Genomic DNA, 23,293 nt, shown 5'->3' with positions numbered 1-23,293 from the left:
TTTGAATCGCATTTAAATGGAAACGCGTCTGGAAAGACCAGCACGGTGAAGTGTTGCGGTCGACAATTTACGAGACCGTTTCAATTAAACTTAAATGTACAGAGCGTTTCAGGAAACGAGGCGAGAAGTGAAATTAAACTTTCAACATTTTGCTAATGGTCAACAGAAACGAGTTGGAACGCGGAGAATATTCTGCATGTAATTCGCCAACAAATTAAAACTTCCAAGTTAACTGGGCTGTCCGTTTGAATATTCCGCCAAGATACAGGCTTCTGCAGTTTCTCGTAAGTAACCAGATGCGTAGATATTGAATCGTACGTTGATCGATGGTCGTCTAAGTCAAATAAATTCAAATATATTATGTACATTCTATAGATAACATAATATCTAACTGATTGAAAAAATATAAGAATGCCATTGCTACAGCTTGTTTCACAAAAATTGTCATCGATGTTATCAATATATTGATAAAACTTGAAACAAATCTGAAAATGTCTATAGAAAATATAAAGTATTTATCGCAAACATATATTTGGTAAAAAATTGATATACTGCGTGAACCTATCTTAACCATAATACAATGAGTGTTAAATATAGTTACTTAAACAATTGTATCAAATATCTTGTCATTTCTATATACGTTTTCAGATTTGTTTCACACTTTATCGACATAACCATGATAGCCAAGTCTCATACCACGCGGTATATACTAATAAAATTTCAAAATGCTTCGTATAATGCACGTAATATATTTGTAAAAGATGTCTACGAATGTTCTATTACTTTCGCGAGCTTATGTATATACATATATTTAACTCAATATAATATATTTGACCCATAATGACGAATGAAAAGTTCATAATCGACGCATGCGTAATCGCATACACGTGTTAAAGAAGCGGGCCAATAGCATAACGTGGCGCGTACGCGTTCAAATGATGACTCGACTCGACCCGACCCGATCCGACCCAACACGACTCTGTACGATCCAGCGTCGCGTAGGCCGACTCGACTCGATTCCACACGACTCGATCCGAGTCAACCGTCGTCACACAGCCTTCGCGGTTCACCTAGTCATTTCGTAGTAGCATTCAGTGGCGGACGCGGACGTATAGGCTCGCTCCACTGCGCAGCAAATCCGACCGACCAGTCCGAGACCAGCTGTGACGGACATAATAGGATGAAGGATATCCGCTCGCAGGTGAGTTAGTTGCTCACGACTCCGTTACCTTGTTTCGAACAGAAGTCAAGGTCCGACAGAATGTTCGCGCCATAGCGACCACGTGGAACTTTGCCGCGTTTAAATTCTCCGATATTCCGACAGTTGCTTCTTATCTTGTCAGTTACATATATTTTTAAAATCATTTTTCTTCCTGTCAGTCGTTAATCTTTTTATCTTTGCATTTTATCTTGTTTGTATTTTTGTCAGAATTTGTAAGTAAAGAGAAAGTTTGTTAACATACGATAGTATACAGTGAAATTTGTATTTTTTGATTAGAAGATAGATATTGTGTTCGTGAAGTGAATGTAATATTTTTGTTGGCTCTTCTCGTGGCTTTGTTCGTGAAACTTGGCAGGTACAATGTAAGATCAGATAAGATCGTATAAATTCAGCTCGTGTTTTTAAACGACTTACCTTGCCTCTTAATAAGCGTTCTACCTTTTTTAGCGTTGAGATTATTCGTTTAAATTCAGTTCGTGTCGCCGACATTTTAAGTACTCTCTCCCTTCTCCACAAATTCAATCTTTATTCCTAAAACGATATTCCATATTTACTAATCAAAATATATCTCAAGAAAGCAAATTTCGTATAATTAATGTAGAAAATTACAATCTCCTCCAAGTTCAACCATCCAATTTTTCTATCGGAAATCAAACTCCCATTCGAGATACCATGGAACGCGAATACGCTGTTCGCCCGTATCAAAAATTTACGCTCGATATCATAAATCGTCTCGACGATACATCAAAGTCTAGAACAAAAGCGACGAAGACTCGGTATTCTCGTTTCGACTATCCACGAACATTGAAATATTCTTTGATTTGTTTACAAGTAGCGGCCGCATCGCGAAAGAAAAATAAGTAGCAGTCGGTCGATCGCGATCCTTAATCGTCCTATCAAAGGTCACCAGGCCGTTCAAAGGTCGTTCGCCGATCGAACGATCCGGTGTACGATCACGACGCTATATACGGGCTCGCTAAAAGCGAATCCCAACGACACGGTGTCTCTGTCGAAAGGGAAGAGACGACGAAATCAGAACTGAGAGAGACCAATGGCCGGTGCTGTCATCGGAGAAGACTGACATGATCGAGCCCGACCTATCGTTTCAGGGAGGTCAGCATCCTCCTACTATGGACCACGTCCCAAACAAGTCGATATAGAATAACGTTAACCGTTCTTATATACTCGTGAAAATATTTGAACGCTTGTAAATATTTTTACGTGTATATCATGTATGTTATACAAAATGTTTTGAAATTTCATTAGTATTATGAGTCTCGACTGTCATAATTATTTTGGTAATGTTTGAAACAAATTCGAAAATATAGGAGTCATATAGGAGTCACAAGATATTTAATGCAAGTAGGTATGTAGTTAGCAGAGATCACAAAAGGATTTAATAAAAAAAATAAATTCTTTTGTAGATGATTGCACGTTGAAATGAAATTGTTGATATCTACCGAATAATGGTAATATTTAAGTAATTTCTGTTAAGTAATTCGTGTTTTTAAGATATTTGTATTATTAATCCTTCGTAACTAAGATTTCGTTCGACCACGAGAGCAAGAAATTATTCATTTGTATACTACACAACGTTGTCGATATATCGTCGTAGAATCATTGTTACGCTTAGGTTGTACGCGTATAATTGATCGATTTGAAATATCCCATTGTGGAAAATAGTATCAAGCTGCGTTACTAATATTTTTTTTCTGTACCTATTCAGAGCGCCTGACATTGAATAAGTTGTTTTGGAAATCCTTTGGAAGAGTGATGTATGAAAATGTTACACAAACAATAACGAGTTAAATAATTTACCTAAATTGCGGTCGTTGCATAATTTATGTCACTGTTATTAACAGAGGACCAGCGGATTCATCGCAGTGTTTGTTGGTAGAAGTGTTTAAGTAGTTAACTAACTGTTTACCTTGATAATATTATGATAATATTCAATATTTGTAATACTTGAAACGATCTGTCAATTTACTCAACGTTTTACCAACACACAGTTATTACCTCTGCAATTAATACGCTTGTTAATTACATCATCGTTACTTCTGGCCAAATCCAAATAATTTTGTACCAAGTTAAAATCACGTTAGCGCATAATTATTCTTTATAGAAAAATGTAACAATTCATTTTATCACAATTTTGTTTTACATAGGCAAATGTACATTATATATGTACACATAATCATCAATGCAAAAATACATCATGATTTAGAGTAAAATTTTAACAGAGGCAGACAAATACGACCGCCAGATTGCGGATATTTACGCAAAGTCGTATTTTTGTAAAACACGATCGAAACGACAGAATCTAGACAAAAATTTATTTCACCTAATATCACGATGAGAACTCTACTTTGTAACTCTGCGCATTTTTCCATCTTTAAATTCCCCTTTAAATAAATGCATGAAAATAAGCACGTAAAAATAATTGCATTATTAATAATTATATATATATTATATATTATATATATATATTGGACATTAATATCGTTATTACCGACAATATAGTCGGTCAAACAATTTCCAGTCGCTGATCGAGACATACAAAAGTCGTATGTATAATAATCGGATGCACGTGGTCAACGCTGTGATCCGGCGATCCATTTTTAGATTCCGGTTAAGGTGACGATTAAACGGCCAAGGGAGGCCAACGCGTATTACATCCGTGTTCTTGGACGACGAAACGTCATTCTTGATCCTCCCACGCGATCTCTTGAAACGGAAATACCACGATGACTCTAGCAAAGAGAAAGAGAAGAGATAATTTCTTTAATGGGATGCCACGCTCGGTTTAAGAGACTTGTTCACATTCAATGTCCTTTTACTAAATACATTAATAATTACCCATGCAATCATTCTTCTCTTTAATGATGCGTTTAATCCTTTATAACGACGGAAGATCGTTTATCCCACTAATTGTAACATTATCTATGAGAACATGAATTTCCAACGAATAACAAAATTTCTGAAACATTTATTTAAGTATTTAATTACGAACAGTCTACTCTGAAGGTTCGAAAGAAAATTCTTAAATATTGTGAACCGGTAATTACGATAATCATGAATCAAGTTACAGAGATTTGTCATACAACTACATAGCGGCAATCAAAATAATTTAATGGTAGTTAAATTTGATAGGAAATACATCGATCCAACGTATATTGAAATACGGCGATTAAGGAATCAATAATATTGTGATTCTAATAATCGGTGAATGAATAGTTCGGCGTGAAAATACAAACGTCCCGTATTCCCGCCACGTTGCGCATTTCTAATTGCGACTGAGCGCATCGAGCGGCAATTAAAAGCGACGCGCGCTTTCTACAAAGCAGAAGATTAATACGCGCATTCTCTGCTCTACATACGCCTGTTCGTTAAAACACCTCTTCTTGCTCTCTCGTCTCGCTGCAGCGTCTCGTTCAAACGCTTACAAACCCACTCTTTTCCCTCGTTTCCTCCTCCTCCCTCGCGAAGATGCAGCCGAAAGCGAAATACTACGTGCATGTTCGTGTGAACTGTCTTTCAAAAATTCGCTTCACAGTGGTATTGAGAACGTGAATCTTAAAGAATAACGTTTGCACCGTTGTCTAATCTTTTTCGAATTTATGGAGTTGATCATTGTGAAACTCTTTCCCTGAGCAGTTTATATTTCATCGGTCTGGCGCATTCATCGGATAGAAAGTTCGTGGGAACAGGAATTCATTGTAATCGTAACTTTAATTGTACGTTATCAAAGTGGTGAATGGTGGACGAAGGGAAAGTTCAGACACGGTCTCTCGCGAAAGAACAACTGGGTCCCGGGGTCTCGACCTTACTTTGGTCTAATGACCACATAAAACGCAGGCTCGCGGACCCGTGAAACACGAAAGGCTGCACCGTGTCCATTCACGAAGAAGAATGAACGCCTACGCGCGCGCCTTTCTATTCTGGGCCGAACGAATCATACTCATTCGTCTGATTCAGCCGTGACATGGGATGAGATCTTTCCACGGGCCCCTGAATCTATCCGATTTATTCGATTCCTGTATAGGGAAAGAAGAAAGGTGGGAAAATCTTGAAGTAAAAAGGAAATTTCAGATTCGGTAAATCGTTAGTTTTTCGAAAAGAATTTCTATGTTTTTCCTCGTCTTATCGTACAGGATGCAGTCGAATAACATGTACAAGCTGACACGAGATAATTCCTTATGAAAAAGTAAGAACAGAATGTGCAATAAAATTTTGTTCATTTAAGTCATATTTTAGGAGAAAATCGAGTTTGAAAATTTATCAGGTATACTTATAAGTTATACATAATTATAAGTCGAAAATGAGTAATATATACAATATATGTCGGGTTATCATTAGAATTTTGGGCGCGCCACAATTCTTCATTTGAATTAGCCAGAGATTATATTTACACGTATAAATATGACTTTTACAAAGTTTAACGAACGCTATTAACAATATTCTTGGATTCAAACGAATCCACGGTCAACGGGGAAAACTCTTTGTACAATAGAATATATTTTGAAACACAAAGTGACGTTAGCTGTGGCGCTCGGTTACTTTCTGACTGACTGACAAGACGATGTCAGTAAACTCACCAAGGTGATCACAAGAATAAAAGACTGATACGATCACATTTGTCAATTGCATATTGATCAGGGATATTAACAAAATTCTAGGCGCCGTTACTAGACAGACTCGCGTAGAGCCGACATTGCTCCTGGCCGGGGTTTGTTTGTTAATACAGCGTGTGTCGCTCAATATTGACATACTTCTTCTGTTAGGTAAAACGTTCATCCCGTGACCGTGGCTACGTTCGGCGACCGGTTGCGTCACCTCGAGCCCAAGTATTGGGCATCTTCCCAAAATTCCAAAAGAAAGGCCCGATGTCCCTACATCTCCGACATATGCAAATAAATAATAAAATTCTTGCGTTCGGGGCTTCATTTTCCAGAAAATAAAATTCAAACGTATTTAGTTAAGAATCGACCTAGTGCACGCGTATGATAAATCTTTAAATTTATTTTTCTCAGAAACAAAGCGTCTTGAGAAAAAATATTGTTCTGCATTTTCGACTTATTTTCATACGTAGAATGATCTCCTGTTGATTATTTAGTCTTGTGGAATTAGTCATGTTCGAGTATACTTGATAAATCTTCAAATTCGATTTTCTCGTGAACTATGTCTTAAATGAAACAATTTCATTGCATATTTTGTTCTTATTTTATGATAAAGAATCGCCTGATTGTACATGTTATTCGATCGCATCCTGTATTTATTATCTTTTAAATTAAATTTTAAATAACTGGAGAATGAAAAATATCGTTAAATATATCAGACCTGTTGGGCTTGAAAAATGATTAAGAGTAAATTAAAAACTAAATAGGGAAATGGACGTTTTTATACTTATAATTGTTGTTGTTGACGTTCGAATTAAATATTTGGAAAAGAAATATACACGCTAAGTTTTGTTGAATTCGCATGTGAAGTCACGTTATTTATATATTTCGGAAATAAATAAATAATTTAGGAGAGAATATAATGACAAAAGTAGAAAGTTTTTCCACGCCTTCCTTATTTTTCCTGTAAATTTTGTTACTAAGAAATCACAAACGAAAAATACCATAAATAATATGAATGTAATTTAATATTAAAAGTGAATAATCGAATTGGTAATGCTTCGGGAGCTCGTTTAGAAACTAGAGCCAAGCCAAGCTTGATTTATGTACAAAACAGTTTGTGTCCAATGTTTATGCTCGTATAAATTATATCAATAGTATTTAGTGCCAAACATATCGTGTTCTTTCGAGAGATACAGACGAAAATGAATCATCTGAACTCGTCGCTATTAGCATGATTAATAACGAGATAAAACATTTTCATGTCCACAGTTTGAGAAAAATGGCTTCGTCGTCCTGGAAGATTTCTTCCAACCGGAAGAGATCGACGAACTCAAATCTTGCGGAGAAGAATTCACTACCAATTTGCCTCCAGAAAATGAGAGGAAAGTTTTCAGTACGATAGAATTGCAACAGGTACGAGTTGAATTAAGGAAATGTTTTATTTATTTAAGTATCATTGATACGACGCTTACATTTCGAATTTATTTATTATTTAGAACAAAGATAAATATTTTCTGGACAGTGGTAACAAAATCAGTGTGTTCTTTGAGGCTGAAGCTTTAGACGATAATGGAAAGTTGAAAGTTCATCCTCGAGTGTGCTTAAATAAGGTAAAATAGAAGATACTAATTAGAAATAACAATAAACATTTACAATAATTACTTATATATATATATATATATCAAATGTTTTCTTTGACAAAATTACAGGTAGGTCACGCCCTGCACTGGGTTCACCCTACATTCAAAAAGTACACTTTTGATGAAAGAGTTAAAGAAGCAGCTTTCCAATTGGATTATCAAGAACCTGCTATTTGTCAATCGATGTACATTTACAAAAATCCAGGAATTGGATCAGAAGGTAAAGAGAAACAAATATTTCCTACTTTCTTTGTATTTGTTAAATTAATTCAATTTTCAACATTTAAGTATAAATTAATTTCATAATAGTAATAATGCACCAAGATGCAACATATTTGTACACGGAACCAGTGAAGCTTGTTGGTTTCTGGATCGCTTTGGAAGATGCTACTCAGGAAAACGGATGTCTATGGTTCGCACCAGGTTCTCATAAGAGCGGTGTTCATCGACGTTATCTAAGGAATAAGGATCCAGAATCCAAGGAACTGTTAGTCTATGACAGAGCTGCACCTTGTTATCAGCTTAGTAATTTTCGACCAGTCCCAGTTAGCAAAGGAACCTGCATTCTCATTCACGGACAAGTAGTACATTTTTCATATCCAAACAAAAGCGATAAATCAAGGCACGCTTACACATTTCACGTAATCGAAACGCAACACACCTCCTATTCTAAAGAAAACTGGCTGCAACCACCTCCAGGAGGATTTCCAAAGTTGTACAGAAATTAAATTTACAGAGATAATGCTCGATAGGTAGAGCACTGTTAAATTATTTTATTACAAATTGCCAAGGAACATTATTTAATATCTATTGCTATTCTGGCTGTGCATTTTTATTTTCCACCTTGTACAAAAGTTATTTCTTGTATTATAACATAGAAATATTAGTAAAAGTGTTTGTGGTGTTAATACTGAAAAAACACTATTCACAAACAATGTTACATTATGTTATACTTACGTGACATCTAAACCACTGAATTGAACAAAAGCTTGTATATATACATTATGTAAAACGGATGTAGCTGAATACAGAAGAATTTTAGTCGGTTTATAAATATACATCTATGTACATCAGTAGTTCGCTAATCTATTAAAATGAATATTGAGTTCTTGGAGCTGACGTAGACCTCTATCCAGTACGTCCTCCTTTCGTTTCACGCAACAATATACATCAAGAGGCTCTATTTTAACATCGTTTAACTTCAGTGCTATTAATGCATTCTCAGGAAGAAACATTATCAATGTCTGATATAAATGTATTAGTGTTCGATAGTCCGTACAAGAATTTTTGACTTGTTCTATTACACTGCAATAAAATATGGTTGTTACTATGTATACATATAAAAGAGTGGTTAAATAATATTTAATAATAAACAACTTACGCGCTTAGATTGCATTCTAATTTATTTACATTCGCTGCAATTTCTGGTATTGTTTTTTTTAGAAATTCTACAGATGGAACTGGGTTAGGAACATTGTAATGCAAAGTGCAAGGCATTCCTATTGTTTTGGCTGTTATACCACTGTACATATAAATGAATAAATATCAATAATACATCATAAACAAATATAATTACGAAACTTACGCCATATCTCGAGCGTAAACATATGCTGCTTCGAAATACTGAAAAGCTTTCTGTGCTCTTCGTTCTTGTTCCTCGACATCATTTTCAACTCCGATTACATTACATAGTTTGTGATTATTTACTTGAGATTCATATTCACGGCATTTGTCTTTTAACTCCTAAAAAAATGATACCGTTAGGAAAATGCAAATTATTTCAGAATACATTAAAATGATATTAATAGAAGAAATTGTGAGAATAATTACATCAATTTTTTTAGATATTCGTAACATTAAAGCTGAATGTTTATCTATATTAACCATTTGTACCAAATTATTAAATTTGTCCAAGATATAACTATTTTCCTTCAAAATCTTTGGGCCTTAAAGAGAAAAATGTTTAAACATTAATAAAAATCTCCGAAACGATGATCTTTTTCAAAATATAGAAACAAAATTACCAGATATATCTTTAAATATCTGTAATAATTCTTTCAAATTATATTCTGCTGCTCTTCGAAATGATTCACTTGTAGCAGCTATCCAATGTTTTACAGCACACTGTAAAACAGTCACAGTTGTCCAAGGTGGTTTTATAATAACATATTTTTCCCAAGATGATCCATATAAAGCATACATTTCTTTACTGACTATCTGTAAAAAAATTACTATTAATTCACATATATATATATGTGTCGGGTTAGCGTTATGATTAGAGTTGGAGTTAAGGGCGTGAAACGAATCTTCGTTGTGATTAGACATTGTCGTTATGCAATAGAGAAGATATTGACTAGAGCAAATATGATTGTTACAGATATCGACAAGTAACCGTGGTAATTAGATACTCGAGACGCTAATGACAATGATCCTAGGTTCGATAACGAATCCGCGGTCAACGGGATAACAGATGTATGTTCTTACAAACTCTAAGTCCGACTCTTGGTTAACAAACATGAAATATTCACTGATCGTAAAGACGTTATTCTTTCTCGTCAATGAGATCACACGAAAGAATGACTTTCCGTCGCGATGATGCCACAGAGGAAAACTATGACGGGGTGTGTCTAAGGGCACGAGATCATCGGATTCGTGGAGCGATGCCTTCGTTCAGAATGTGAGGGAAATTGACGTTGCTGTTAATTAGTCAATTTCCATATCGGTGGTTAGAAAAGGATGCTAGCCACCCTTGAGGGAGAGAGTTGCTAGCGAAAGCGTCGTACGTGAGAAAAGAAGATTTCTCGTATCTTTTCGCAGTAGGAGACGGATTTAGGGGCTGCGAAGACTAAGACTATCTGTCAGTTTAAAGAACCTCAGCTAAATAAATTCTAAGATTTATAGCGGGTCCTTAGGCTAGCTGAATATGTACTGTGGAGATGCATCGACATCTGGTAATCATCTTGTCCAAAGAATGCGATCTTTGTGTAGCGGGGCACGGGACAGAATCCGTTGGAGTGTTTACTGTCGCGTGCCGCTGCTATATTTTTTCAAGGAGAGCTATACGGTTACTCTATGCCTTTGTTTAGGTAAACGTTTATCCCTTGACCGCGGCCACGTTAGCGACTGATTGTCGCCTCGAGCCCAAGCTCACTGTTACAAATCTCGAATAAACACAATCGGATTGAATGACAATTGTTTAATTATGGCTATGGTAGAATCTGGATTACAATATTACGGGATTTTCCCCAAGTTCCGAAGAGAGGCTCCGGTGTTCTTTATATATATATATGTCGGAGATGAAAGGACACCGAAGCCTTCCTTTTGGAATTTTGGGAAAATCCCTTAACACTTTAATCTAGATTCTACCATAGCCGTAATTAAGCAATTGTCGTCATTCAATCCGATTGTAGTTGTTCGAGATTTGTGATAATGAACTTGGGCTCGAAGCGACAACCAGTCGCCAAACTAACAAAGATATGGAATAATAGTATAGCTCTCCTTAAAAAGAAATAGTTGTAGCGGTACTCGACAGTAAACATTCCAACGGTTTCTGTCCCGTGGCTCGCCACACGCAGACCCTATTCTCCGGGTAAGATGATTACCAGATGTCGATGCATCTCCACAGTACATATTCAGCTAGCCTGAGGACCCGTTATAAATCTTAAGATTTAGTTAACTAAAGTCCTTCAAACAGACAAACAGTCTTCGTCCCAACTACGGGAAGATAGAGGAAATCTATTTTTCTCGCGAACGACACTTCCCGCTAGCAACTTTCCCTCAAGGGTGGCTAGCATCCTTCTCTAACCACCAACATGGAAATTGACCAATTAACAGCAACGTCAATATCCCTCACTTTCCAAACGAAGGCATCGCTGCACAAATCCGATGATCTCGTGTCCTTAGACACACCCCATTATAGTTTTCCTCTGCAGCATCATCGTGACGGAAAGTCATTCTCTCGCGAGGTCTCATTACCGAGTTACATAGCGCCCTTACGCTCCGTAGATATTCTACGTTTTAACAAAGAGTTAGTCCAGTAATACTTATACCGTAGACAAGGGAGTGGGTACACCGTGGACTTTGGAAGAAAGCGCATTTTGTTATCCCGTTGACCGCGGATTCGTTATTGAATCTAGGATCATTGTCATTATCATCTCGAGTATCTAATTACCACGGTTATTTATCAAATTCTATAATACTCGTATTTGCACTATTAAATATCTTCTCTATTGTATAACAACAATGCCTAATCCGAATGAAGATTCGTTTCACGCCCCTATCCCCAACCCTAATCATAGTGTGAACCCGACATATATATATATATTTTCTTATATTACCTAATTATAACATATATCATCTTTATGCTTACCACTGTTAGAAAATCTCTTATAACACTTTTTATGTCCTCATATATTTCATTTGATAACTGCAATTCCTCACACATAATTGATGTAGAATTCAAACTAAAACTTTCTCGATTTCCATTATTAGAATTAGACAATGGTTTATTTACATCGGTGGCATTAAGATAGTCGACTTTTTCAAGGGGATCATTTCTTCCAAGTGTCACAATATCATAAACCATCGCTTTATTACAAAGATTTACGTCATAAGATAATAATACCTGAATAATAAAGGACCAAAATATAAAGTCATATTTAAATATTTTGATAAAAGTATGTTATATTATAACTTACCACGGATTTCCCTAAATCACGAATTTGTAAACAAGTCTGTAAAATTTCATCATCTGGACAGTTGATAGAAAACCTTTCTTTATTTTTTGCAACATCTTCTGGTGTTTGACCAATTACGTGAGATTGTTTAGAAGAGAAAAGTTTATTAATGTAATTTATAGCTTTCCTTGCATTGAAACATAATGATATTGGTCTTGATTTCCCATTATCATCTTTAATATAATCAAGTTCCTGTAATAGATTATTTATGAAAGCTATAAATGTTAGGAAATAGCAAAATAAATAAAAAAATATGGAATCTTACACGTATAACAGTCCATGGTATTGTAATTATTGAATGATCATAAGTTTTAAAAATAGCTTCCCTTGCCAGTTCAACAGCATCAATATTTGACAAAAAAACATTTGTATCAACAACAATATACAAATGCCTTTTTGCTTGTTGTTCTGATAATAAGGGATATTTCGAAGTATTACTAGGGATATTGCAAGTTGTATTTACATTGTTTTCTGTACAAAGTTGGGTTCTGACAGCTTGAACCTAAATAATATAAATATAAGTCATACTTTAGCATTTGTATATCTATTATTCATTATAATAATCTATATATGACAACTGAATAAGATTTTTAAAAGTACTTGACATTACTTCAAACATAATTTTTTCATCCTCCAATGGTTCCCAGTCCATTTCCTCACAAAAAGCATCTTCATAGGCTGATTTTACTAAATCATCTGAAGTTGTTATTGGATTTTTAGATGCATTTGCTGTTTCTTTTACTTTGGGAGGACTTAAATTTGTATTAGTGGCAATCTTATCATTCGAACATCTCTCCCTCAAGCGTTCCAATCTAACTTCCGCGTCTTTATAAACACTTGGCATGGGCATTTCTTCACAAACAGAATCTTCATAGACCCATTTTATTATATTATCTACAGTTGTTATTGAATCTTTAGATGCATTTGCTGCTCCCTTTATCTCACGAGTATATACACTTTTATTATTAGCAATCTTATTATTTACATGTGTCTCCTTCAAACGTTCCAATCTAACTTGTGTATTTTTAAAAATGCATGGCATGTCTATAATTGTTCAAGAAATTAAATACTAAGAATAAACTTTAATTTATGATATCAAAAACATTGTTACAACACTTACTAAATTTCTTTGCAGGAGAAGAACTTGTAGGACTATTATGACTCAGATTATCATCACACTGCTGTGATGATAGGCTTGTTTTCAATCTTTCCATACGTTCTTTTCCTAAATTTGTTTTCATAGACTTTCGACCTTGCACTTTTGGAGTATCTTCACCCGAATTGCAGCTTTTTCTTTTACCTATCAATATTTTTTCTATTATTATGGCTATGTAATATATGATTTACATTAGTATTTTTTGACTTTAACTTTTTAACTATGTACATAAAAAGATTATAGAAAATAACATAGTATAACTTTTTCTTCCATATACTAACCAACTTTTGGACTTTTTTGTGCTTCTCCCTGACTTCTGCTTTCTGAGGGAGATGAAACCTCTGAAACATTGTTTTGCTTAGATACATTTTGATTTCTTAACCGTGTCTTAATTGGATTTTCTCCTTTATCTATCACATTGCTTCTGTCTTCCTCTGTCTTTTTTTTAGGACTACTTTTTAATATTCTCCCCTGTCTTTTTTCTAAAAGTATTTGCATTTGTGACGTATAAGATTCTTTTAAGTATGTATAAACATCAGTTTTTTGCGACAGTGGACTAATTTTGCCAAGCCTTGAAGGTGGTGATTTTGAAACATCTTTAGTTGATTTGGAACTCTGAGGACTTCTAGGAATAATTTTTTCTTTTTTTTTTAACATTTTCTGACGAATTTCTTTCATTTGAGGTGTTTCCTTTCCTTCATTAGCTTTAGTTTGCGTTTGCCTATAAAAACGTTTAGCAGTAAGTATATTTCTTCTTGTGATCTCTTTTTCAGATGCACTCCCTTCAGATGGATTTCTTTCAGAAACAGTAAACTGTGCTTCATTATCTTCATCATTTTGTAAGTTCATCTTTTGTGATTGTTTACGTTTTTTAGCAGATCGACCTAATTTCTTTTCAACCTAAACAAATAATTTTTTACGTTATAATTATAACAGAGATTATGAATTATAATTAAATTATGTATAAGAAGTATTACTAGCTAAAAATATGCGAAAATATATAATAAAGATAATTTACTATAATCTACAGGTTAGAACAGGCAATACAATTTTAAAAGGGCTAACAAAATATCATCCACTTCCTATTACCATTAGTATTAATTAAAAATAAAATAAAATGAAATATCAAATTACTTGTTCTGTCTGATCTCCTGTCGGGATATCCCAAGATGATTGCTTTGTTTTTTCATTAAAATAATATATTTTATGCGGATATCTCTTTGAATTCCGTATACTCCAATTTTCCGGTAACTTATGTTTCATCATGTTTGAAATAGTCGAAAACCATGTAAACACTACTTTCAAGAAAAATTAAGTCGTCATTAGAGGGCACAAATTTTTTGTTACGTTTCATTACATTCTCACTTATAAGCTTCAATGATATCATATGCCAATAGGCGGTGACTGATCATAAACAAAATAAAGATGATGTCAATCATGTGTTCCAAAATGATGAATTTTAGAATTATAATAATTGTCTTAATAATGAGAATATCTGCAAAATGTTCTCTTTCTCATATTTTATTTATAATTCGATACATACATACACTCTATTTAAAATTTGGGAAAAATTATCAAAAAAAAAGTAAACAAAGTAATTACGGAAATTGGGCCGTGTAGGGAATTTTAATGTTATCGTTTTACTTCGTGTATATAACAATCTAACTATCGAAAACTTGAGAAATGTGTCTTTACGTCGACGTCTATGCGAAACATTGACATAACGCGTCGATGCAATTATTTTTTTACCAAGTTTTGTGCTAATCTAAAAGAATACAGACCACAAAATACTTTAGTTTTATTACGTTTTTCGATATATTGTTAGTATATAGCAATGCAAGCAATGTCAGGCTTAGATTCAGAATCTAAAAGTAATGATGATTTATTATCAGCGATAGAATTTTTGTCCGCAAAAAATGAAAAAGATTTAACATTTTTTTCAAATGTGGACAAAGCTACAAAAGAATGGCTCAAATCTTTAGAATCTATATGGCAATTATGTAAGTGACAATTATATATTGTAACAATAAAATTTATTAATAATTATTAATTTATTTGTTACATATTTTTATAGGGAAAAAGGGTGATGTTATAAGCAAAACATTAATAGAATATTTTGATAGTGCACCTGATCCATATTTAAGCACAATACGATTATTAGTGAACACGTCAGATTTTAAACATATAAAAAAGAATTCATCATTAGCATTTACAGGTTTACTTTATACATATAATATAAATGAAATAACATTATTAAGTTATATTTATTATGTGCAAGTATATAGGGAAATAGTATTAAAATTGAGTACATAGTTTCTATACATAGTTATATAGATACTGTTGTACAGATTACTGTAAAAATTCTGTGATGTTAAAGATAAATTAATGTCTCTTTATGGATTACAGTCATAGAAGAATTTGCAAACTGGTTGAAATTGGAGAAACCAATACGTAAACTGTTCCTAGATGTAGAAATAAAATTAGCAACATTTCAATTAATTATTAGACAAAAAAATATGGAATTCATTAAAATGGTTGCTGTTACATATGAATTCATAGAACACAAGGAGGAATTTCTTCCTATAATAAAGGTATTATTTAGACTACAATATTTAACTTTCCAATTATTATATAACATATTATTTAATTAAAAAATTGTATATTCTTGCAGGAAGTCATTAAGGAAAAGAAATACAAAGAAGCAGCACAATATGCAGTTGTATTGCAATTACAAGATTATTTTGCCAATCCAGAAACGTTATTATTACCACTTATTCTGCAAAATAAATTAATAGTTGTAGAAGATTTTTTAGCAGATTATCCTCATTTGCAGAAGGTTCTAGTCTTGTATTTGGATAATTTAATTGGACCTGAGAATAACATGGCTGTCATGTTAAATGATATAATTACGTAAGTTTCAATAATGAACTAATGAAGGAAGTTTTAAGCATAATAATATCTTTAATATATTGTAGAAAACATAATATACCAGACGTAAAGATGGCAACAATAAATACAAAACCCATGACTAAATTAATAGCACGTTTTATCAAATTATATAATCTTCCACCAGAACTTTGTTCTAATTTAAATAAAAAAAGATGCGAAGGTGGTTTACAGTTCCTCATGTATAAACGTTACGTGGAATCTAGTTTAAGTATGTTAATTTTTTACATAATATAAATCAAGGAATAGTGTGAATAAAAGATTAACTGTTTTTAAATCAAGGTACTGCTAGCTGGAGGGAAATGGTACAAGATGCAGTAGGAAATGATCATACATTACAACTTGCTACAATAAAGATGATAATGAATGCCAAAGACCCAGCTGAAGCTTTATATTGGGCTAAAAAATTTAATGTACCTAGAGAAAAGTGGCCATGGGCACTTATATATGAAGAGGAACAAAATGAATGTGAGAGCAATAATGACTCTTCTTTAATATTACATGTTGTTTCAATTATTTATAAGATTTCATTATGTAGGTATAAATGAAGGGGCTTCAACTAGCAAGATGAATGATTTGAACATTGACAATGATCCTATGAATTATCATGAATTGAAATTATCAAGAGATTCTATTAAAGTAGTGAATGATCTTTGTAGTTTTGGAGAATTTCTTGATAATGGATTAAGAGATGTCTCTATTGTTGGTATTGATTTAGAATGGAAACCATGCTTTGGTAATATTTGAAGTTAATGGTTTAATTTCTTTCACTAGAATATAGTAAAAAATAATTACAAAATTTATTGTAATTGTTAGGTACGAAACAAACAGAATTAGCTTTAATACAAATAGCTACCAAAGCTAATGTATACATCTTAGATGTTACTACAATAGGAAACAAGTTAACAGAGTTATGGGTTAAATTATCCAAAGCTCTATTCGAAAACAGAAACATTTTGAAGCTTGGTAAGCTTCTTCTAGTTAATAAATGTCTATTCTAATTATTATTTCTATTCATGTATATTTTCATGAATTTATGATATAGGATTTGGAATAGCACAAGATGTAACAGTTATACGCAATAGTTTGCCTGCATTTTCAAAAATAAAAATATGTGGACAAGGTTATTTAGATATTGTACACTTATGGAAAAAGTTAGTGGAAGATTATAAATTTGTTTTTCCACATGAAAGTGATGAACAATTTACTAAAAAAAATTTGAGTAAACTTGTAGAACTTTGTCTTGGACAGAAACTAAATAAATCTGATCAGTTTTCTAATTGGGAACAGAGACCTCTAAGAGAAAGCCAAATAATATATGCTGGTTTGTAATTTTTTTTGCTGTTGTTTTTATTACAATATAACGTACTGGGTTGGCAATTAAGTGATTGTGGATTTTGTCAATACCACCTAATGATAAAATCCGCAATTACTTAGTTGTCAACCCAATATATTCTGTTTATTATAATATAATATATATTACATACTAGAATCAAATATAATAATTATATATCATAATATTACAGCATTAGATGCATACTGTTTGCTAGAAATATATGCAACATTAGAAATTCAATGTGAACGTTTGGACATACCGTTTTATGATGTGTGTTTGGAAGTGCAACATATACCACATCAATCACCAGAACGAAATACAAGGAAACCTACACAAAAGGTAGTTCCATAATTTACTGTATTTCTAATAAAGTAGAGCTTCTGTCAAATAAATAATTCGTTTATTCTCCATAGTACTTATAAACATTTTATTATAGTCCCACTCCTTCCAAAATAAAGAATTCGGTTATGATAAACAAAATTTTCAAAGAGATTCGCCACAAGGAAGATTGAGGAATAATTTCTGGAAATCAAATAATCAAGATCATCATTCTTTTCACAAAGCAATACAATCACCACGAAGAACGGGGTCCATGAATTTAAACAGACAACATTACAAACAAGTAGTTAAACGTGAATCCATACCAGTGCATCAATGGCGTGTAGTCTGTGATTCAATGTTAGGTGGGCTAACAAGTAAATTACGAATGTGTGGATGCGATTGTGTTCATCTTGCATTTGATCAAAGAGGAGAACGATCTGTTCAAATAGCACTTTATGAAAAAAGGGTGCTTCTGACGCGTAATAAAGAATATTTAAGAGTAGGTCTTAATTAATAATATTAGACATCTAAGTAATATTGTTCATTCTTAATTATTTTAATTACATTATACAGTTTTCACAGTATATACCACCTGAGAATTGTTATTTTGTAATGGCAGCTAATCCTGATGCTCAGCTAAGAGAGGTATTAAAGTACTTTAAAATTATAGTTACACATAGAGACATATTTAGTCGATGCCAAGACTGTAACAGTGATGAATTTGTGAAAGTTTCAAAGCAATTAATGGATAAACTTTTAAAAAGGTTCATTACATATTTTTTCTTCTTAAAACTATGCATTAAATATTGGCAATAACGTTAACAGGATTTTATCTTCTTTTAGTTATGTTAAAATAACACGTAAAAATAATTATAGAATTGATACAAATCCATCAGATCATGTGAGCAATACATATCATTTAGCTGAAGCAACGAACTTAAGCAGTAACGATTTACAATACGATACCTTTATGAACAACCAATTGGAACGCGAGGATCGTACATGGATACTTAGCACGAATTCTCTGGATGTTGATACATGTTCAACGAAATACCAAGCAAGAATACAAATTGACAAAGTACCAATGAAGGTGTTACAGGATATAGAAGTTTTTTACATTTGTGAACAATGTGGAAAGATATATTGGAATGGTACACATTTAGATCGTGTGCTCAATGGTGCTATTAAGGATCTCATTGTTCCATCTGAGTTTTAATTACTACTACATGTGATATAGTGTTTAAAGAAGTTCAGACTTTGAAAGCACAAATCAAAAGTGTTTTTATTTATTTGAGTTAATAGGAATTATACCTATAATGTGGTATAACCACAAAAACAGAGATATGTTTAATGTACTTCATCTATTTTAAAAAGTATTTTAATATTATTGAAAACATATATAAATTATCTTAACCTTTTACTTTCGTTTATTTCTATTTTATATCGAAAAATCGATACATTTCATATAGCCTTTGTTGAAATATCAAAAATGGTATGTTATGTGCGTTGTATTGTAAAAATAATACTTCATACTTAACTCCATTAGTTATGAAAAATAATGTACTGTAAACAATGAAATAATTATCTATATATAATCTTTTTTTATTTTCTCTTCTATCCTATATCTTTTCTATATACAGCACAAGATTTTAAGTAATAAAGGAATAATTTTATATATTGAGTTGATTTCGTAAAATATTTTGTAAAAGTTTTGTCACTAAGTTGTTGTTTCTTTTATTGTTTCATTATTTCTAAAAGTGAACATTACATATGTTATACAAGTGAATCGTTATTACAGAAATTAACATAATAAAGCTTAATAATAGCATTTCTTCTGCTACATATTAGTACTGTAGAGATATTTTGGAAAAAGTTGTATATATTATCAACATTTATTTATTCCACACCTGAATTATATTCCTGCAATTCTGCAATATCTTTTTTCCCAAAAGGCGGAGGTCCAATTAATGCTTCTATGTCCTTGTATGTCAAGGTTTCTTTCTTTAGAAGTTCTTCAGCCAACTATAAATTCAGGAAAGGAAATTTATTAGACATTTGAGGAGATTAACATAGTTCCATGTGCTGTAGTAAAATAATACTAAACACTCATCAAGCAGAAGGCTGTAATATTTAGTAATTATTGAAACGGTGTCTAAAAAATTATTGAAACTGCTTAGGTATATTATACATGTAGTAGTCATACATACAGTTATCAATTTATCTTTATTATCTTGTAATAACTTCTCAGTTGTTTTATATGCTTCAACGATTATTCTTCGTACCTCTGCATCCATTAAACTTCCTAGCTTCTTGCTATATGGTTTTTTAGTTTTCTAGTTGATAATTTCAATCAAAAATATAAATCAATGGTATACTACTACCATTCGGTAAATTATAAATATATCTTACCGTGCTCGTTAGTTCTTTATCAAAAGAAAGCAAACCCACAGAAGGACTCATTCCAAATTGTTGAACTTGGAGATATGCCATATCAGTTACTTTTTGTAAATCACTTTGCGCGCCAGTTGAAATTTTGTTAAACATTATATTTTCTGCAACTCTACCGCCTAATAATACACACATACGTTCAAAAAGGTGTTTTGAACTTAGAAGTTTCAGATTTGAATCGGAATACTGAGAAAAACCCAATTGTTTATTTGTTCTTGGTACTACTGTTATTTTAATTAAAGGATTTGCATATTCCAACATCCATGCTGCTACTGCATGACCAGCTTCATGATAAACAATAACTTCTTTCTCAGGAGGTGTCAATGTACTAGATTTTTTCACTGTACCACCCAATACTTTATCAATTGCATACATGAGATCATTATTATCGATTTTAACTTTTTTTTCGTTTGCTGCGTGTAATGCAGCCTCGTTACAGACGTTTGCTATCTCAGCTCCTTCAAAAATACCATTCAAAACAAGAGTATTAAAATAAAAGTAAGATTCAAATAATTTATTGAGAATTACACACATACCACTAAAACCGGGAGTAAGATGAGCTAAATATTTAGCATATTTCATTGGAGTGCCTTCCAATGATAACGACTGAAGATGATAATCAAAAATGTCTTTTCTTTCTTCTAAAGTCGGAAGATCGATTAAAATATGTCTATCAAATCTACCACATCTCAATAAAGCTTTATCTAGAACTTCTGCTCTATTTGTTGAGGCTAAAATAATAATATCCTTTGCCTCGATCATTCCATCCATTTCTACTAAAAGTTGATTTAATGTTCTCTCGGATTCACTGTCAACAGATCCGCTATACGATTCTTCTCGTTTCTTCCCTATTGCATCAATTTCATCTATATAGATGATACTGGGCGCTCTTCCGAAACAGATAACATAACAATAAGTTTAAATATATTAATAACTGCTTTGTTTGTCAAAATAAAAATCAGTGAAACCTTTTTTTAGCTTCTGCAAATAAATCCCTTACACGTGCAGCACCTAGTCCCCCTATTACTTCAGTGAATTCAGATCCATTCATTGATAAGAATGGAACATTTGACTCAGTTGCAACAGCTTTAGCTAAAAGTGTTTTACCGCAGCCAGGTGGTCCTAAGAGTAAAGCTCCTAAAATCAATTTCAATGAATTACAAGAAAAAATATTTCAAAAGAATTATAGATATTTGAGTTATACAAATATAGAAAACCTTTAGGCACTTTAGCACCAAGCTTTGTATATCTTTCAGGGTTTTTAAGATAATCAACAAATTCCATAACTTCTATTTTGGCTTCTTTCAAACCAGCAACATCTTTAAAACGAACACCTTTACCAGAAAAAGGTTCCACTAACGTATATTTTGCTTTATTCATAAAGGAAAAATTGGTAAATTGTTTTTTTATCATTGGATGACGGAAGAGCAAAACAAAGAACCCAATTGTCAATAATATCTTAATTATCTCTGATATAGCCATTTCTTCATTCATGTGAACATATCTAATTGAAATTCCATCCTCTAAAAATTATTCAATGAATTTCAGTATAAAAAAATGGTTTATAGATTTATTAAATATGCATGATAATTATACCTGATCTAATGCCAATGCGTTTTTCTATTGCCCTAATTTTTTCTTCAACATCATCAGGAATATCATAAAAAGTAAGCTTTTTAAACAGGATTCTTCCTTTATAAGTAGCACCTGTTCTTACTATAGCTTCTACCTCATTTGGATAAATCTTAATTTCTTGAACTTGTCCTTTTAAAAGTACTTCATTTATAAAATCATTCCAGTCCATTCCTACGACCTGGCATAAAATAATAAGTCTTATGAGTAAATTTTTTCAACTGGTAATTATTCATTTACAAACTTACTATTGCATCGAAGATTCCAGACATAAGTAAGTAATATACGAAACATATGAAGAACGCTATAGCAAATTTCAGTAGTAGCATATTTAATTCAGATTTTTTAGGGTCTTCTTTGTTAGAATTGTCAGATTCATTGGAACTGCGTTGATGATTACTAGAGCTTGTGCTGAAACTTCTTGCATTACACAACTTTGAAAAGTAAATTCTAAAAGGCTCATTTTTTGAAAGCAGCAATTTCGTCCCACTCAATCCCGTGTGTTTTATTCTATACGACTAAAACAAATTTTCTAATAATCATACCAATGTAACATTAATTCATTGAAATAATTACCTGATGTGATAATGGAAAACATAACCTATTCCATCGGTTATTAAAACTAATATTTCTGGAGATAATGTTAAATACATTGTGTTTCTTTAAATTATATTTGAATAAATATCCAAGAAGTTTCCGTGAAACGATGTACTGTCGTTCGGAATATATTATCGAACTCTGCATGTTTGTATCATGCAATATGAGATCACATGTGTTAACCCATTTGTAAACCCAACATATAAATCACAACTGTAAATTCATTGTAAGTTAATTATATAGTAATTATTTTGGCGAAATTCCAATATTTAGATTAACAGATGGTATTCAATTTATAACTTGTTCATAGAGTTATATATACACATGAGTTGTTATGTGCTTTAAAAGCTTCGTAATATCTTGCAATATCGCAAAAACCAGATGAGAAAATTGGATACTTTAGGTAGATTCTTTTATCTACTGTTACATTTATTAATAAATTTTATTTAATTGACTTTAAGTGTAATGATCCGTTGATATAAAAATATACTAATCGCTAAATAATTAACATGTTAAAGTTGTTATAAATAAATGATAAAAGATGTTACGACGATTAAAAAACAATTTTGCAAATACATTAACTAATATATAATCAAAATTGACTAAAAATAATTTATTAGATTAATGACATTGTGAAAAT

General features: G+C 32.5%; 4 protein-coding genes across 5 annotated transcripts; 2 read left to right on the top strand and 2 right to left on the bottom strand.

Moving 5' to 3' along the window:
- Nucleotides 1-1,041: 1,041 nt before the first annotated feature.
- LOC122568974 (phytanoyl-CoA dioxygenase domain-containing protein 1 homolog) lies at nucleotides 1,042-8,557 on the top strand. The gene is made up of 5 exons (XM_043729372.1): nucleotides 1,042-1,201; nucleotides 7,111-7,254; nucleotides 7,338-7,451; nucleotides 7,551-7,701; nucleotides 7,791-8,557. The coding sequence occupies exons 1-5, from the start codon at nucleotides 1,181-1,183 to the stop codon at nucleotides 8,207-8,209; spliced, it is 849 nt and encodes a 282-aa protein (XP_043585307.1). The 5' UTR covers nucleotides 1,042-1,180; the 3' UTR covers nucleotides 8,210-8,557.
- LOC122568971 (transcriptional protein SWT1) lies at nucleotides 8,500-14,792 on the bottom strand. The gene is made up of 12 exons (XM_043729367.1): nucleotides 14,508-14,792; nucleotides 13,655-14,273; nucleotides 13,338-13,517; nucleotides 12,828-13,261; nucleotides 12,483-12,719; nucleotides 12,179-12,409; nucleotides 11,851-12,105; nucleotides 9,506-9,698; nucleotides 9,312-9,427; nucleotides 9,067-9,224; nucleotides 8,863-9,003; nucleotides 8,500-8,786 (listed from the first exon to the last, which is right to left on the bottom strand). The coding sequence occupies exons 1-12, from the start codon at nucleotides 14,637-14,639 to the stop codon at nucleotides 8,552-8,554; spliced, it is 2,931 nt and encodes a 976-aa protein (XP_043585302.1). The 5' UTR covers nucleotides 14,640-14,792; the 3' UTR covers nucleotides 8,500-8,551.
- Nucleotides 14,793-15,060: 268 nt separating this feature from the next.
- Nucleotides 15,061-19,396, top strand: LOC122568972 (exonuclease mut-7 homolog). Of its 2 annotated transcripts, none has more exons than XM_043729369.1 (13): nucleotides 15,061-15,373; nucleotides 15,448-15,588; nucleotides 15,780-15,964; nucleotides 16,045-16,283; nucleotides 16,349-16,530; nucleotides 16,602-16,787; nucleotides 16,858-17,055; nucleotides 17,136-17,285; nucleotides 17,365-17,643; nucleotides 17,846-17,994; nucleotides 18,092-18,475; nucleotides 18,559-18,740; nucleotides 18,820-19,396. In XM_043729369.1, the coding sequence occupies exons 1-13, from the start codon at nucleotides 15,208-15,210 to the stop codon at nucleotides 19,190-19,192; spliced, it is 2,814 nt and encodes a 937-aa protein (XP_043585304.1). In that variant the 5' UTR covers nucleotides 15,061-15,207; the 3' UTR covers nucleotides 19,193-19,396. The 2 variants fall into 2 exon arrangements, with proteins under 2 accessions (XP_043585304.1, XP_043585303.1); XM_043729368.1 differs by having other exon boundaries at nucleotides 15,062-15,373; nucleotides 18,550-18,740.
- Nucleotides 19,397-19,685: 289 nt separating this feature from the next.
- LOC122568973 (paraplegin-like) lies at nucleotides 19,686-23,122 on the bottom strand. Its single transcript, XM_043729371.1, has 9 exons — nucleotides 22,633-23,122; nucleotides 22,305-22,574; nucleotides 22,021-22,237; nucleotides 21,642-21,947; nucleotides 21,393-21,561; nucleotides 20,961-21,313; nucleotides 20,386-20,882; nucleotides 20,184-20,309; nucleotides 19,686-19,998 (listed from the first exon to the last, which is right to left on the bottom strand). Exons 1-9 carry the CDS (start codon nucleotides 22,798-22,800, stop codon nucleotides 19,873-19,875), a joined length of 2,232 nt encoding a protein of 743 aa, XP_043585306.1. The 5' UTR covers nucleotides 22,801-23,122; the 3' UTR covers nucleotides 19,686-19,872.
- Between the last annotated feature and the right edge of the window lie 171 nt (nucleotides 23,123-23,293).

The sequence above is a fragment of the Bombus pyrosoma genome, linkage group LG7 (genome assembly GCF_014825855.1).
Source record: "Bombus pyrosoma isolate SC7728 linkage group LG7, ASM1482585v1, whole genome shotgun sequence".
Taxonomy (NCBI): Eukaryota; Metazoa; Arthropoda; class Insecta; order Hymenoptera; family Apidae; genus Bombus; species Bombus pyrosoma.
This window is presented reverse-complemented; position numbering and strand designations above follow the sequence as displayed.